This window comes from Chinchilla lanigera, unplaced genomic scaffold, assembly GCF_000276665.1.
Source record: "Chinchilla lanigera isolate Chin_1 unplaced genomic scaffold, ChiLan1.0 scaffold00005, whole genome shotgun sequence".
Classification (NCBI taxonomy): domain Eukaryota; kingdom Metazoa; phylum Chordata; class Mammalia; order Rodentia; family Chinchillidae; genus Chinchilla; species Chinchilla lanigera.
The window spans coordinates 38307392-38323764 of NW_004955406.1; the positions used below are offsets into that span (position 1 = coordinate 38307392).

Genomic DNA, 16373 nt, shown 5'->3' on the forward strand with positions numbered 1-16373 from the left:
AGGGTTTATTCTGAAGGAATAGAATAAGCATTTGGGGGCTTCCTTTAAGTGGTGAGACATTCTCCGGCTCTGCAATTCTTGCAGCCCTCACTATATTTGTAGGTCTTCTTTGTACAGTTGAGTAGGCTGTTGACTGCACAAGTGCATTAGCTGAGAGGATGGGAGGAGACTGAAATGCAGTTTGTGCTCTGGCTTGGGACTGTATCACCTTTGGGGCTGCTGGCGGCCCTTCTTCCGGGTCCGGGAGCTGCAGGCTCCCAGCCAGTCAACTGTCCTTGACTAAGCACTTGCTCTGTTCTTCATCTTGCTGGTCCCGGGCACCTCTGGGCCCCGACACCTCTCTCCAATTTCCCCTGTGTCTGACTCCTAGGCCTCTCTGGCCTCTGCCCTTCCCTTCCTCTCTCTTCCGCCTGGAGATCCTTCCTGTCTACGTCCTCGGCATCAGTCTCTTGTCTGCCCTCTTTCTCTGCGCTGCTCAGACCCTGCCCTCCCTCTCCCTGCCCCTCAGCCCTCCTTCTTCCGCCCGATCTCTGTGTCCCTCTCCATAAACACTGCTGCCCGGGGAGGGGGGAGATGCTGGGCCCATGGCGCGGTGGGTGCAGGCGGCCTGCTCGGTGGCGTGCCTGTGCCCCGTGGCAGGCTCAGACCTGCGCCGGGATTAGAGAGCAGGGCTGTGTGCGCTGGGCCCTCAGAAGACGTGAGGCTCACGTCCCGTTCCTAAGACTCCGGCTTAGAGATGAGCCTGCTCTTTCTTCTTTGCCTGCGTTAGGCAATAAATCAAAGCTTGGGAGGAACCGCAGGCTGCCCGCCCGCCTGCTTTCCACCAGCGGCGCCTTGGCGTGGTGAGGAGGGCAGCGGGGAGAGGCTGCAGCAGGTGGGCGCCAAGACCAGCTGCCCCTCCCCGCACCAGTGACCCCATTTTGCCCCACCTTGGAGACCACCTGGCAGAGAAGCCTCTCTCCTCTGGGTCAGTCCTATCTCTCCTGTAGGCGCAGTTGGCTGCCCGGGGACATCCTCTCACTCAAATACCCCAAAGTGAAAGATGGCACGTGCACCCCAGGCACCGTGTGACGTTGCTTCTCCTTGTGCCAGGGCCGCCCGTTGCTTCCTTTTTAGACCCACAAGAAAAGCAGAGTGGTAGAGCCCATCCTCAGCCCTGCGGCCCTCAGGCAGGGACCTCTTTTTGGAGACCTTAGCTGTTCTCCGCTACCCCTGTGTGCGGGACCCTTCTCAGAACTGTGCCTTCCTTTCTGGAAGCCAGGCTGTTCCTGGGGTCACCATGCCCCTTCTTGCTCTCCCCAGGGCAAAGGAGGAAAGAAAAGGGATCCCTTCCCTCATCCTTTCCTAAGCGACCGCGACAGAAGCCCTCCTTCATGTCGTTCTCACCCACTCCGTGCCTACCCTGGAGGTGTTGCTCTGGTCCTTTCCTCCTCGGTGGGTTCCCCAAGCCCTCCAGCCCATGGGCCCTGACTGGGCCTGCATCAAGAGCATCAGCCCCAGCTGCACGTGGTGGTGTGCACCTGGAATCCCAGCTGTGCAGGCAACTGGACTGGAGGATCACAAGTTTAGGACCAACCTGGGCAATTTGGTGAGACTCTGTCTCAAAATACAATTAAAAAGGCCTGGGGGTATAGGTTACTGGTAGAATGCTCGCCTAGCATGCGTGAGGCCCTGGGTTCCATCTGCAGATCCTTGAGGGGTGGGCATAGCACCCCACAGGGATGGCCAGCCTTATTCCTATCTGTCCCTCAGACCCAGGAAGGCCCAGACAGACACAAGAGCTACCACCCACTCACACTGCAGCTAAGGGAAGCCACTGTTTCTGCTGCCCCAGACATGTGAGACAATGCCTGGACCTCTGGGGCTCCTACCCTGAGTACCTTTGCAGGGACGGGGGCAGCCATGGCCAGAGCTCACGTGCCGCAATGCCCAGCTTGAGGGTGTGGGGTGTGTCTGTCAGGCCTCCAGGTCTTTATCTCCGAAGGTCCCAGCCCATGCTCCTCACAGGTCTCTTTCCCCAGACTCCCCACCCACCCACACCAGGGCAGAGAGGGGCCAGACCTTGGTCTTCCTCCCTTCTCGGCGACCACTTGTGCCCTCTCTGTGTCAGGCTGCTGTGGCCCTCAGCTAAGAAGAGTGCTCCTGGGCCTCCGTTGCTTCACACTAGAGCTAGACCTGGGAGGAAGGGGCTGACTGTCAAGGGCTTCCTCCTTGCCTGCATCATGGAGACTGGGCGGGAGCTTTCTGCAGTCGCCCTGTTCCGGAGCAGAGCCCAGCACCTCTGCAGTCTATGGCTGAGGATTCCTGGCCTGTGCTGTCTTGGCAAAGACTAGAGGTCCAGAAAGGTGGCTTGCGGCTTCCAAGCTGGGGCCTGTCCCAGCTGCAGCCCTGCTGGGGGCCACAGAGGAGTGAGAGGGAGCTGGTGCCCTGGGCCACCCCCAGAGGAAACCTCTGCATGCCCACCTCTAGCGTAGCCCTCTTCTTGCTGCATGGAGTCTCGAAGGGTGACATTGACTGTGTTATCCTCCACCTGGCTGGACAGCAGCCACACCTGGCCTGAAGTAGAGGCTCCATCAGCACTGAAGAACTAGGGTGTTTGAGTCACTGGGATGCTGGACGCTGAGCCTCACCAGCCGGGCTCGTGGGAGAAGGCTGGCCAGATCCTGGCGAGACCCTCTGAGATGCTCCTCCACTGAGGCAGAGCCTGCTGCCCCATCCTTTCAAGGGACTGGAAGACAGGAAGGGGGTCTTCTCTGCAGCTAGAAGACTTGAGACCAGACCAGCACCTCACCAGAGCAGCTGGCAGATTCTCTTTCTCTGAGTCTTGGCAGATTCTCTTTCTCTGAGTCTCTGTCTTTCTACCTTTAAAATGGAGGAGTTGAAACAAATTTTCCATTGTACACTATAGAAATTGAAAGCAAGGGCTGGGGGTGTAGCTCAATGGTAGAGTGCTTGCTTAGCATCCCTACCTGGTAGAAAGAAAGAAGAGAGAAGGAGGGGAGAAGAAGAAGGGAGGGGAGGGGAGAAGAGAGACAGAGAGTCCTAGAGACAGGCAGAGATGAAGGAGGAAGAGAGGGAGAAAGGAAGGAAGGAGAGAAAGAGGAAGTAAGAAAGGAAGAAAGAAATCAGGAAAGAGAAAAAAAGGGGAAAAGGAAAACATAAAACCCGCAACACCTCATGTGGAAGTCCTGATACATGAGGCAGATGAAAGACTTGCGGGTATGGAGTGTAGGCGGGCTCTAGGCTGTGTCTCACCTACCCATCCGGGTGATCCCCAGGCACCTCCATGGAACCAAAGGAAGAGCTTTGAAAACCACTAATCACCTCCCTGGTGTCTCTGGCTCTTCTAGTGTGGCACTCACGGCTCCTGCCCCAATGCCTCCCTGGCCAGGTTCCTCCGTGCATGGGGAAGGAGAGGTGCTGAGGACTAGGTTTCTATCAAATGCATGGCTGCAAATTAGATTCTGGTGTCCTCTGGCCAGGTTCTGGTTCCGGGAGGCCAGCCGAGTCAGGGGACTGTTCCCTGTGGTCAGCATGCACTTGCCTGTGTGTGATCGTGTGAGACTGGATCACCAGGACAGGCTGATGCAGGGTCTGGGCCACTTCACCAAGTTTCTATAGACAGCGGTGCCAGAAAACACTTGTCCAGAGCCCTGGCACCATAGGCACAGCCTGGCCCTCATCTACACCCTCCTCTTCCACAAAGAAACTATTAGCACCTCAGCTAAATGGAAGGGAAACTGGGGCTTCAGAGAAAATCTTGTGCATTCTGACTTTTGACCCTCACTGCTTCCCAGCGTGGCCTCATCCTTTATCTTCACCATTTTCCTGGCTCTTTCCCGTCCTAGGAACCCTTCTGAGACACATGGCCCAAGCCGCACCTCCCAGCCTCTGAGCACACTTGGGCTCCCTACTAACAGGATGGGGGCCTGGACCAGATTCTTCCCAGGGCTCTGAAGCCGCAGCAAGAGAGGGTCTAACATGGGGTGGGATGTTCAAGGGATTAGCTCTCCAGTCCCACCCCCAGCCCCGAGATCCACCCACCATCGGGTCCTCAAAGCCCTTTCTCTTTCTTCCTAGGATGCTGCAGAACAACCAGCTGGGAGGAATCCCTGCCGAGGCGCTGTGGGAGCTGCCGAGCCTGCAGTCTCTGTGAGTCACCAAGGGATGTGCTCGGAGTCACCAGCTTCCTAGGGCCTGAGTCACAGCTGGGGCCCCCTGCCTTGGCTCCCCCTTCTCCTCAAGGCCCCCTCTCCTGCTCCATGCTCTAGACAGGGAGCTGCTCCTGCCTTTGGTTGCTTCAGGGGTTTTGTTGCCGTCCTCAGTGTGTGTGTACACTTGTCTGTGTATCTTGGGGCAGGAAGGCCTTCCCAGAGGACTATGGGAATAGGACCTCCCTAGGTAGGGCCACCAGGGCAGCAGTCCCCAGGCAACTGGCGCTCTGCCATTGCAGCCTGGAGTGTGGGGTGTCAGGAAGGGGCTGTCTTTTCCACCTAGCTTCTCTGGCCCCCAGGGCTCTGTGGGTGGAGGGGAGGCAGGGCTCACACACCCACTTCCCCTCCATGAGGGTGGGACTGCAGTTGGGGCTCAGGCCACCCGTAGCAGAACCATCCCTTCATGAACCCTGCAGTTCCTCTCTTGCCCAGCAGGGGCACCATGGCAGCAAATCTGTGCCTGTAGGCAGAGGCAGGAGCAGGTGCTCTAAGCTGATGGCACCCGAGCTGAGGCTGCCATCCTGGGGACAGGTATTGGCTTTTTTTTGCACAGTGCACAGCATGGGCTTAGAATGTGATAGGTGCCTCACATGTGCCTGTGGAGCCCAGCTGAACTTACGGGTGCATCTACATCAGATGGGAGGATGAATATGGATTTGGGGAGAAATCAAATTTGGAAGACAGGACTAGGCTAGGGCATCTGGCCAGTGAGGGAAATGGAGGCACAAGCAGAATATGGGACAAAGGCCTATGGTCTCCTCAGCCATGGGTATCGCCACGGGGGCCCAGCTAACTAGCTGTGCCACACCTCCCATGTCTAGGGCTTTCGTCCCCTGCAGCCAGCCTGCACATCCTCTGGCCTCCTGCTCTGGGATCTGCACCCTAATATCCCACACCCCCACCTGCCTGATTGCCTATAGGGGCAGAAACTAGCTTCTCTTATTCTCCCATCTTTGCGCCCTCTGTCTACATGAGTCTAGAGGGAGCCTCACTCCCTCTAGCCGGCCTCACTACCGGGACCAAGCAGCACTGTGGGCCCCTAGGGGACAGGGTCAGGAGACCAAAGGCCAGGAAAGCTCGTGCTTGTTCCCTACTGGCAGAGCAGACTGAACATTTGCTTAGAGCACCAGCAAAAGCAGGAGCAGCCCAAGATAAGGGGTGTGTGTGTGTGTGTGTGTGTGTGTGTGTGCATAGGGGAGAGGGAAAGGTTGACACTTCATCCAAAGCTTCAGAGAGGACTTCATAGGAAAAAATGGGACTTCCATTGGATTTCTTTTGCACTTATTAAGTTGATTTTTTTTAAAATTTATGAATCACACCCTTTGCTTAAAACATCTTAAGATCCCATTTTCAGACGAGGCAGGGAGTTCCTGGGCTAGACAGGCAGCTTCCCCTGCACACTCTGGGAAGTGTGTAGTCCTGCGGCTTGGAGAGCTGAACAACTAGCGGCCACTCCAGCCCTTTTACTCTCTGTTACTTGGTTGACAAGGGCAGGGGACCGATGCCATGTCCCCCACTCCCATCGGTATAAGGCAGTGGAGAGGATTTTGCCTCTTGCGATCCTGTGAAGAAAGTAGCAGCCTGCCAGACAGAAAACTTGGCTTCAAGCCCTGGCTCTGAACTTCACAGTCTGTGTCACCTTCCCACTCTGGGCTTCACGGTGCCCATCTTTCAGGTGGGACTCACGATCTTTCCTGCCTACCTCACAAGGGTGCCATGGTGATGACATACACATGAAGTGGGAGAGATTTGTGACCAGAGGCTGCACCAGGCAGTGGTGTGAGGCGATGTTGTTGTGATATTGCTCATCTAACCAGTCATAAATTCATAGAATTTACCAGTGTGTTTGAGGGTTTACTGGATGGCAGTGCCTGCATTGAGTCTTGAAGAATCAGGAAGTGTTTTTCAGGCAAAGAAGATATTACAGGCAGAGTGTGCAAAACATAGAGATGGTACAGAGTCAAGAGAACGCTGGAGGATTTGTGAACAGGGAGTTAGGCTGAACTGTGTGCTTTGGGGGACTGGTGAGAAAGGCAGTGATGAGAAAATAGCTGGAATTAGCATATGATAATGCCATGTAAGTAGGCAGGGAGCTCCCTAAGGATTTGGGCTTTATGCTCAACACAATTTTGAGCCATAGAAGAACTTCTGGCAGGATAGCCAGGTGACAGTGTTTGTGTCTTCTAAGGTCAGTTTGGCAGGAGTCTCAGAGGACAGTGGCTGAAGGAAAGGCAGGGACAGTGGCAAAAGGAAATGTTGATAGACTCAGGGGATCAAGATGCCATGTCATCATGTCTCTAAAGCCAGATTCCCTGGGATCAAATCTCAGCTCTTTCTCTCACGAGCTGGAAGACCTGGGGCAGGTTACCCAACCGAAGTGCTTCTGTTTCCTTTTCAGCCAAGTAGAGGTGACGCTGTTATCTATGGTGCTACCTTGGTATTCATTGAGCATGATGAGTACTAAAATATTATTTTGGCTGGAAAGGGTAACATGGCATGAAGCAACTGATACCAACAAATTCTAGCTTGTGGGTTAAGTACCAAACAAACGACCCATACCAGGACAAAATGTCTCTGTCAACATGTGCTGAGTACTAAATTCAACACATTTTAAAACATTCCAGTACTGCGGTGTGACTGCACCTCAACAGAATTGCATGAAATGAGTTGATGTACAAAAAAGACACAGAATGGGAACTTTTACTGCTACTACTGTGATTATTAGTAGTAAGAGCATTGACGGATGTGGAGGTTGAGGGAGGTCAAAGTGACACCCAGTCCTCTGGCTTTGGCATCTGGGTGGATGGAGGGTTGGGTCATCAAGAGCTTGGCACATGACAAGATCTCATGAAGAACATGTTGGATGAACTGTAAATAAAAAGTGAGCCCTAGAGGGTAACCAAGCATCTCAGGCACACTGGTAGCTCGGTCTCTCTGCCCACAGGACATCAGTGTGTGTGTGTGTGTGTGTGTGTGTGTGTGTGTGTGTGTAATGAAGAGTGGTATGCATAACTCAACTCAAAGATTCTATGTAGGTGTTCTGTCCTGAGCTTTTGGAAGTTGGTGCTGGTGGTGGCATTCACAGTGGTTTACCTTAGACCTCACAGTGAGGTGTCACCCCACCTAATCCAGGTCCCTCCACTTTAGTGACAGAAAAGCCAGGCACAGGCTGAGAGGCTGAGGACAGATGTGGGAGCAAATGATGCTGTACAGAGCACCCTGAGTGTAGCCCCACAAAGACTGTTTCACATACGCTACCCCATTCCCCCTCCCGAAACTCCTCTTCGGTAGCCGCTCTGTCTGTTGTCAGATGAGGACACAGGCAGACAAGGTCAGGGGCTGCCTAAGGTCAGGACTGGAGGAGGGAGAGGGCGCCCCAGTTGTGGGGCTTCATGTGCCAAAAAGGAGGTCACTTCATGGCAGCCATCATCGGGGGACTCCTCTGCTTCCCAGAGTATTAGCAAGTGGAAATGGCCTGCTTCCTGTTGGGAGCATGTAGGGTACACGCCTGTGGCTGTGCTCTCCAGGGTGTGCTGTGCTTCCCGGGAGCAGGCCAGGTGCACCGTGGGCCAGGTATCCCTGGAGAAGGCTGTTCTTTACCCCAAGGCAGGAGAGGATACTCTGGGATACTCTGGGAGCCTCAGGGAAGGCTCTGTCCTGCAGTCTGCTTTCTACAGCTAGAACCAGACACAGGGCTGTAGGAAGTAGGTCTGGGGGAATCTGGAGTAGGGCCGGGGTAGAGGATGGGACCAGCCAGCCTGGCGTTCCAGGCTCCAGGTACCGAGTCAGACGTGGCGCATGAGCTGTTTGGCTTGGCACCTGGGCTGGCAGCGCCCAGCTCTGCTGCCCCCTCCCTGGATACACTTGCTGCCTGCCCGGCCAGCGCTGCCCGGCCGACGCGGGAGGGGGAGGGCGGCCACACCAGACGTGTCACGCCAGGCTTGAGCCTGGGCCAAGAGAAACCACGGAAAGCCAGTGGAGCCTGGGGGAAAATAGAAACTGGGTGGGGGCAAGGCAGGCCTGGGGGCGAGTGCATGGAGAAGCAAAACAGCTCAGGGGGAGCTGGGTGCTGGGCTGGCTAGTCCCCAGAGGAACCGGAAAGACACAGTGGCAGGAATAAAGGGGAGAAAACAGAAAAACAGCCCAATGCTGGACACCCTAGGGGGGAAATGCATAATTACAAAGGACAGCCGCAAGAAGCTGGCCGACGTTGCGCGGAGCAGGGGAAATTAATCAAGAGCAGTGCCAGCCTCCCAACCGAAACCCCAGTTAGAACCACCACACCCCCTCGGCTCCAGCCAGCTGACCTAAACGCGCGCGCGCGCGCTGCCTGCCTGCTGCAGGGGAGGAGGAGGTGGGAGCCTGGGGCTGGTGGCTGTGTGCGTGCAGATGTGCTTGTGGGCACTGGAGGCGCGGAGCTGGGGTGGGAGGGGTGGCGCACACTTGGCACACTTCAATATGCTAAACATGTTCTGTAGCTCATTTAATCCAGAAAGCCCTATAAGGCCACTTCTATTAAGTCCATTTTACAGAGAAGGCAGCTAAAGGCCAGGGAAGTCAAGTAACTTACCTGAGGTCACACATCTGGGAAGGAGAGGAACTGGGATTTAATTTAGCTCTGATTCTGAAGTGCTAAGTCTTAACTTCAATCCTTTGGTTCCTCTCCAAAGCTGTAGTGCTTCAGGTTACAGGGACTTGAGTTTAAGTCCTGGTTGTGTAAATAACTAGCTGTGAAGCAAGTTATCTCCCCTCTTTAAGCCTATGGTTTCCTATCTCTACAATGGGACGATATAATGGGATGATTGGGAGGCATGTTTCCCGAGAGGATGTAGATTTAGAGATACAAGATCTTCCTGATGGGACTATTGGCCCTGTGCCGGAATCACTTATGACGCATGTGTGCTTGCTGTCTTTGGGCCTCAGTTTCTCTCTCTGTGCAATGAGAGTATTCCACTCTGCTGGGAATGCTGCACGGCTGGATGAGGAGGAAAGGCTTGCTTGTCTCCTGGAGAAAATGGCTGAGGCATCCTGTTCAATGCCAGAGGTCCTTCAAGGGCAGGCCTAGGAGATGTTCCCAGGGAAAGCCAAAAGGCAAGGACTTCTGCGAGGTGCCCTTCATCCATACCTCTGACCCCGCTTCATCCCAGGAATAGTTACACCCCAGAATAATGCTCAGGGGCAGACTAATAAGAACAGTATAGAGATGGCACTTTGCACGTATGAATCACTTGTGCTTATCTCGTTCAGCAACCTCCTGTGGGATGGTCACTGTTGGTGGTCTCCTCATCTCTGCTTTATAGATCTGAAAACTGAGGCACAGACTGGTGATTTCACTTGCAGCAGAGCCAAAGTCAGAACTCAGGGGGCCTGGCCCAGAGTGCGCACACATACCTGGGTGCTGGTCTGCCTCTAGAGAGAGGGTCTAAGGAGGTGGAAGGAGAAGATAACAAGCCCTGGCAAATGGGTCATCATGGTCTCTGGTGACCAGGGTATTTCCAGGGCACCTGTTCTCAGAGCTGTACTTGGGTTGTGCTCTGCCAGCAGTGTCTGAGGATCCTGGGTTGACCCATTTTTGTCCTTATCCATAAGTTCTGGAGTTAAGGGGAGCCTGGGTTGGGCGGACCCTGCTAGTTGCTGGAGAGCTAGGGGCTACTGGTAGGTGGCATCAGCACTGACCCCTGGAAACCCTCAGCCTTGGTTGGAATCCCCAAAGAATCCATGAGAGAGGGTGGGAAGTGGTTGTTACTAAGGACTGTCTGCCCAGGAAGAGCTTGAGGGCATTGCTAGACGCTGAGGATTCCACTGTGAGCAACAGCCCGTGCATGCACAGCCCCAGCTCACAGGCAGGCCTGAGCGGTGCAGAACGGATAGGAGTGCCCAAGACTGTCCAGAGGGCCTGGGGTGGAGCTAGGTAGGTCTTCTTGTGTGAGGGTGGAAGAATCCAGTCATGAGCTCCCTCCTCAGCTGCAGCCTCCTGGAGGCAAAATTTCAGGGGGCCCCAGTGGGAGGAGTAACAGTTATGCAAGGGGTGGGGGACTTCACTTGGGTCTCCCAAGCACTGAGGGAAAGAGGAAGACATCATTGGGGGGCAGAAGAAGGGCCTCTGGGGAAGGGACTGGCAATGGAGATTGGGTGAACAGTCACGGATAGCATGTGCAGAACAGTGCATGTTCTCGAAGTGTGATCCCCAGACCAGTAGCATCAGTATCAGTTGAGAATTCATTACAAATACAAACTCTCAGGCCTCAACCAGACATACTGGATCAAAGTTTGGGGGTGGCACAATTGTCTGTGTTTTAGCAACTCTCCGCACCCATGCTACCCGGAGGCATGCTGAAGATTATGAACCACTGATGCTGGACTGGAGTTGTAGCTCAGTGGTGGAGACCCTGCCTAGAATGCATGAGGGCTGCCTCAACACATTACCACTAATTGGGTGTTTAAAATAAGAGAAAGTCCAAAATCGAGGTGTTAGTGGGACTGCACTGTGACTGGAGGTTCTACGAGAGGATCTATCCTTGCCTACCGCTTCCGGTGGCTGCCAACATTCCTTATGGCTCCATCCTCCCACCCCTACCTTCTGCCTTCACGTGGCCTTTCCCTCTTCTCTGTCTGTCTCTCTCTAGTCTCTTGTAGGGATCCTTGCTATGGGATTTAGGGTCCTCCCAGATAATCCTGATGATATCCTAGTAAGTTCCTTAATTTGATTATAGCTGAAAATATATTTTTCCCAAATAAGATCCCATTAACAGGACCTGGGAATTGGGACATAGACATATTGTTTTGGGAGTTACTATTCCACCCACTGCAAGGAATAAGACAAATAGGAGAGGAGAGAAAATGAGCCTGGAGCCAGAGGAAGAGTGCTTGGGGAAGAAAAGCTGAGGTTACGTCTGGAGGAGCCCCTGATTCAGCTGTTCCTGCAGGGAGGGATTGTGGCGGAGGAGGCTGTGAGCTAGCAGGACAGGAACAACCTAGCCCTGAGGTCTGGGAACTCCGACCCAAGATCCCACCCTGAAGCTGCCCCTAAGCTCTCCAGGTGACCTGGTGAGTTCTGTCAGTACTCTCACCTTGCCTGCCAGCCAGGGAGGGCCCTGGGTCCAGCCAAGGGGGTCCCCAGGGACGCACGAGGTGGCAGATGGCCTCCCTGGCACAGCTATTTCAAGCTCCATGATTATATGCTACTGTATTTGGATCTTCCCAAGGTTCCGGGAGTTGATTACTACATGTGTCTCGGGCAGAGGCTGCTCTGAGGTGGGTGAGTGGGCAGGCCAGCAGCCCCCCGCAGCCCATGAGGGTCTGAACATGGGTAATTTGGCTCCTGAGAGGTACTAGAAGAGCATCCTTGGTGGGCTGGACCCTGGGATCTGGTGATGATTCTTTCAGCCATAAATGCTGGTCTGGGACAGACTTGGCCCCAGCTGGGCCACCCAGGAGCATCATGGTGCCTCGGGCCCACAGGAAACGCCACAGGACAGACTTGTGGGTCTCCTCAGCCCTCCTCCAGGCTAAACATTTTCTCTGACTCGGCCACTCCTGAGCCCCTCAGAGTTCCAGCAGGCCTAAGCCTGAGAGACTGGAGAGAGGTGAGAACACTCAAGGTGAGGGCAGACCCAAGAGGGCAAGGGCAAAGGGAAGGACAAGGGCAAGGTTTCTCCTCAGCTCCCCTCCACTCAGGTTAATGGGCTTACCCAAGCAGCTGATGCCCAAGCTGCTGGCCTGGATTCTGGGAATGTCTGAGGGAAATACCCACTATAGGCATTTCTCTATCCACCCATCCATCCATCCTTTCATTCACTCACCCAAATATCTATCCATCCATCTATCTATCATCCATCCAATCATCCAACCATCCATCCATCCATCCATCCACCCACTCACCCACATATCTGTCATCCATCCATCCATCCATCCATCCATCCATCCACCCATTTATTATTTCCAGCATTGCAGAGTGCTTGAAATGCCTGAAATGGAAGACACTGAGATAATAAAACAAGGACCCTGCCCCTTAGCAGTCTGTGGTTTGACATGGGAATGTCAGTCACACCTAGGCCTCCACCTCCCCCAGCCTTCCCTATGTACTGTCGATGTAATTGTAGGAGACACAAAAGCCACTGCAAGCAAAGATGGTATAAAATTAGTGTACAAAGGGGGTTAATGAAAACCAGGTGAAGTCTAGTGTGTGTAGTAAGAATCATGTCGTAGTTAATGCTTGGTGAGTGCTTAATATGTTCCCAGGCTGTAGGCTAATACCAGGCATGCATGGCCTCATTGATTCTTTGCAGCAAGGGTCTGAGGGAGGTGTTTTGATCCCCATTTCACAGATGAGCAAGTGAAGGTTTAGGGAGCTGATCAGAGAACTGACACATGGTTCACCACTGTTCACATCCTCTCCACTCAAAGCGCATCTCACAGGCCCTCAGCCTAAGCGTCCCTTGGGAACATGTTGGATGTGCAGAATCTCAAGCTCCACCACAGCCTTACTGGTGCAGAATCTGACTTTTAACACAGCCCATCTCTCTACCCTCCAGGTGGTTCATATGTGATATAAATGTCAGAATCACTCTTTTGCCCAGGAGCTTCTGGGACACCTTGTCCTCCCTGACTATCTCAGTTAAGATGGACAGCACTCATCAGCTCTTCACCTCCCCTGCTCCTTAGACTTGCAGAAGCCCCCTTGGTTTCCCTACAGTCACTTGTGCATGTGAGATGGAAATACGAGGCTTTGGCTGTGGAACTGCCTGGTGGCTAGAAGGGGGACCAGATGACTTCTGGAGGGGTGCACTTGGAGAGATAAAGGTTAGACCTTGGGAGGAAGTTTGTGGTTGTCAATAACCACATAGGAATGTCCTTCCTATGTGGAAGCTATAGTGCCTTCTCCTGAAGCTGTGTGCCTTCTCCAAAGCTATAGTGCCTTCTCCTGAAGCTATGTGCCTTCTCCAAAGCTATAGTGCCTTCTCCTGAAGGTTCTTTAAGGTTTCCTCACTTGGCCTGGGGGCAGAAGAAAGTGTCACTGTCTCCTGACATTTTCTGGGAACTCGTGATATCTTTCCAGAAGAATCTAGTCTCACTGAAGTGTTAGAGTAGCTCTGAGAGGCAGTGAGTGAAGGCTCAGATGCCATCCAGGCAGAAGGTACAGCAAGTGCACACCTGCAGCAGCCTTCTTTTTTTTTTTTTTTTTTTTTTTGAGACAGAGTCTCACTATGCAGTTCAGGCTGCCTTCAGCTCACTATGTAGCCCAGACCAGCCTTGAACTCACAGTGATCCTCCTGCCTCAGTCTCTCAAGTGCTGGGTTATAGGCATACACCACCACACCAGTAAGGGTGGTCTTTTTTGAGTAGAGGCGGTCCATGAATAATTTCTATCCATTTGTGAGCCTTGAAAGCCCAGGTGGCTGCTGGCCCCTTGCTGGAGGGTGGAATCCACACACCAACCAGAAAAGGCAATGAGTGCACCAGGCTCATGCCCTGGCCGCAGCAGAGGCTGTGTGGGTGGAGGCTGCCTGCCTGAGACCACAGGATCTTCGAATACCAGAGCTGGAAGGTGCAGGGGTCACCCAGTCCAATAGCCTCTTTTACAGGTGAGGAAAGCAGGCAGCAGAGAGAGGGTGTGACATTCCCAGTGTTATCCAGTGACTGGCAGAAGAGCTGCAGCCAGACCGTGCCCAGACCAGCATGCAGATGCTTTATCCCTGGGAAAAGGGACGATCTATTTATGAGTCTGTATGACCATTTGGACCAGATGCGTCTAGGATCAGTTGTTCTGGAATGTGACCCTATGTGGGGACTCTCACCAAGATGGTTTCCCTCCTCTCACCAACCTTAACACCTTGGGACTTAGAGTTGGCTCCTCTCCCCTTGGCTAGAACAACTCCAGCAAGACCCACTCTGGAGGATGCTGTGGACTCTTGGAAGGCGTCTGGGCAGTGGGGAGGGAGCGGCGTCTGTGAGCTGCTGCGGGTGGTGGCCATCAAAAGGATGCTGTGCCTCGAGGGGCCCTGGCAGCCCAGCAAGAGGAAATCTCTGTTCTTCACAAAGCAGTATCTTCCCCGAGGAAAGGGGCATGTGTGGCCCCTCAAGCTCTGTCCACTCTCTCTGTGTCTCCCAGAAGAAATGAACTCTTTCTCCAGAGGGGGGTTCCCAGAATGTCCTGCCTTTGTTACCTGTGAGTGGGGACCGCAGTACCTTTCTGGGGCTGGAGGCCACAAGGGAACTCAGCCCCACTCCTCTCCTCAGAGCGAAGCCATTGCTGTTTGGGACAAGACTGGGGGAAGGGAAGGAGATAGGAGGGAGGGAGAGAGAGAGGAAATTTCTTTGCGTATTTCCACCTGACAGGTATGGCATTAGGTCTTCATTCGGTGGCAAGGCCTTACTGAGACTCTCTGCCCCACAGCCCCTCCACACCCTTCTCCCCTCCCCTTCACAGAGTCCACCCTGGTGGCCTCCATCTCTTCCTCTCCAGTGTGGTGCCTGTTACCCTGCCGGTCCAGCAGAAGGGAGAGAACGCTGTGCCCAGGCACTCCCTAGCCCTGTCTCCTCTGCCATCACAGAAGCGTGTGGTGGTGTTGACCACCTCTCCCTGTGGCTGCTGTGAGAACTCATTCTCCCAGTTCTCTGCACCTATGGTTTTTCTCCCCCAGCCCATCTTGGAAAGGACAGAATTCTCAGGGGCTCTGGCTTTGCCTCGCTGCTCCAGCTCCTGTTCTCTGGGCAGTCTCCTACCTGCCAAAAGACTCTGGAACCACCTGGAAGCCAATGGGTTCCCTGTCTACATCTCCAACCTAAACTGGCCCAAGGGATCAACTACTGCATGAGCCAGCAGTGCTTCAAACTGAACATTTCCCCAAGCAAACCCACAATCTCCTCTCCCATACAAATCCCTCTCCAGGAGATCACACCATTCATTCAGTCCCCAGATGCCAAAACTGGGGTGTCACCCTTGACTCTTTCACCACTTCTTCACCCAATCGGTCAACCCAGTGACTGGCCACTCGATTGCTCCACAGTAAGTCCTCCTCCCTACTTCCTGTGCCTGCCCGTCTCTGCCCACTTTCATGGTCCCTCGCCTAAGTGGCTATGACAACTTCCTCAATGGCCCCCCTGCTTCCCTCAAAAACGTATCTCAATCTCGCCTAACACTGCAGCCAGATGATTAGAATTCTTCTGTGGCTCTCAGTCTTGCTGACAACAAGCCCAAACTCCCTGGCTAAGTTGCTGGACACCCCAGGATCTGGCTCCTGCTTGCCCCACATGGATTCCTTCCTGCTCTGTGCTGGAGCCCATTGGTAACTTGTACTTCCCTTGGGCCTGCGGCTTCTGCTCCTGCTCTTTGCTCTTCACTCTCCCGGGATATTCACTCCTATTTCTCTTCCTCACCTTCTAACTCATCACTGTTGCCTCCTACTCATCCTTTAGGGCTCAACTCAGATGTCTCATCCTGCAGGAGCCTTTGCTGACCTCCAGATTCATTCCTATGCCCTCTCAATGCACACACACGGTAGCCTGCAGTCCCAGCATTGCCCTCCTAGTTCACTGTCCCCTCTGCATGGTCCTCTGAGGGCGGGTGTCTTTATAAGTCTGGGATTTCCCAGACCCCCTTCCATGCGTGGGAGGTAGAAGCAATGGGTAATCTGCTAAAGACCCTGTTTACCCCACTTACCAGGCACCGAAGACAGGACCCCTGGAAAGACCTCCAGAGGAAGGGTTCATGTCTCCATCCAAGAAAGTGGAGAGCTGGAGACAGTTAGAGGCCAGGCAGCGGGGTTGGAGGGTGTTCCCTTATTACCCAGGGAAGACTGCAGTGTAAATGTGCAAGTTCATGAAAGAGGAAAGAAGATCAGAGAGGTGGAGGTATTTGCCCAGTAACATGAAACTCGTAAGAACCAGGGCTTGGATTTCTTAGCTCAGGTGTGTCTGCTTCCTGAGTCCAAACGTTCCACTGCAGCTTCCTTCTGCCCTCAAGATTCTTCCTCTGAGGAGGGAGACTCGACTCGAAGCATAAGGCCCTTCCTACCCGAGCTGTCACTTTCAGGGCAGGTGGGGTAGCAGGCAGTCACTGGGGGTGCTTGAAGTGAGAACCCAGCTCACCACCTAACAGAGGCCGCACCGCTGGGTGTGTGCCTGGGGCGGCTTCACGCTGGCCGCCATCTCAGGGAG

The 16373-nt window shown here is 53.9% G+C and overlaps 1 protein-coding gene across 1 annotated transcript in view; it reads left to right on the plus strand.

Moving 5' to 3' along the window:
- The window catches only part of Lgr6 (leucine-rich repeat containing G protein-coupled receptor 6), a gene marked incomplete in the record, with an annotated part of 106680 nt that overhangs the window by 32394 nt on the left and 57913 nt on the right, over positions 1-16373 (plus strand). The window contains 1 exon segment of the mRNA XM_013522356.1: positions 4081-4152. Coding sequence (XP_013377810.1) covers positions 4081-4152 — 72 coding nt within the window.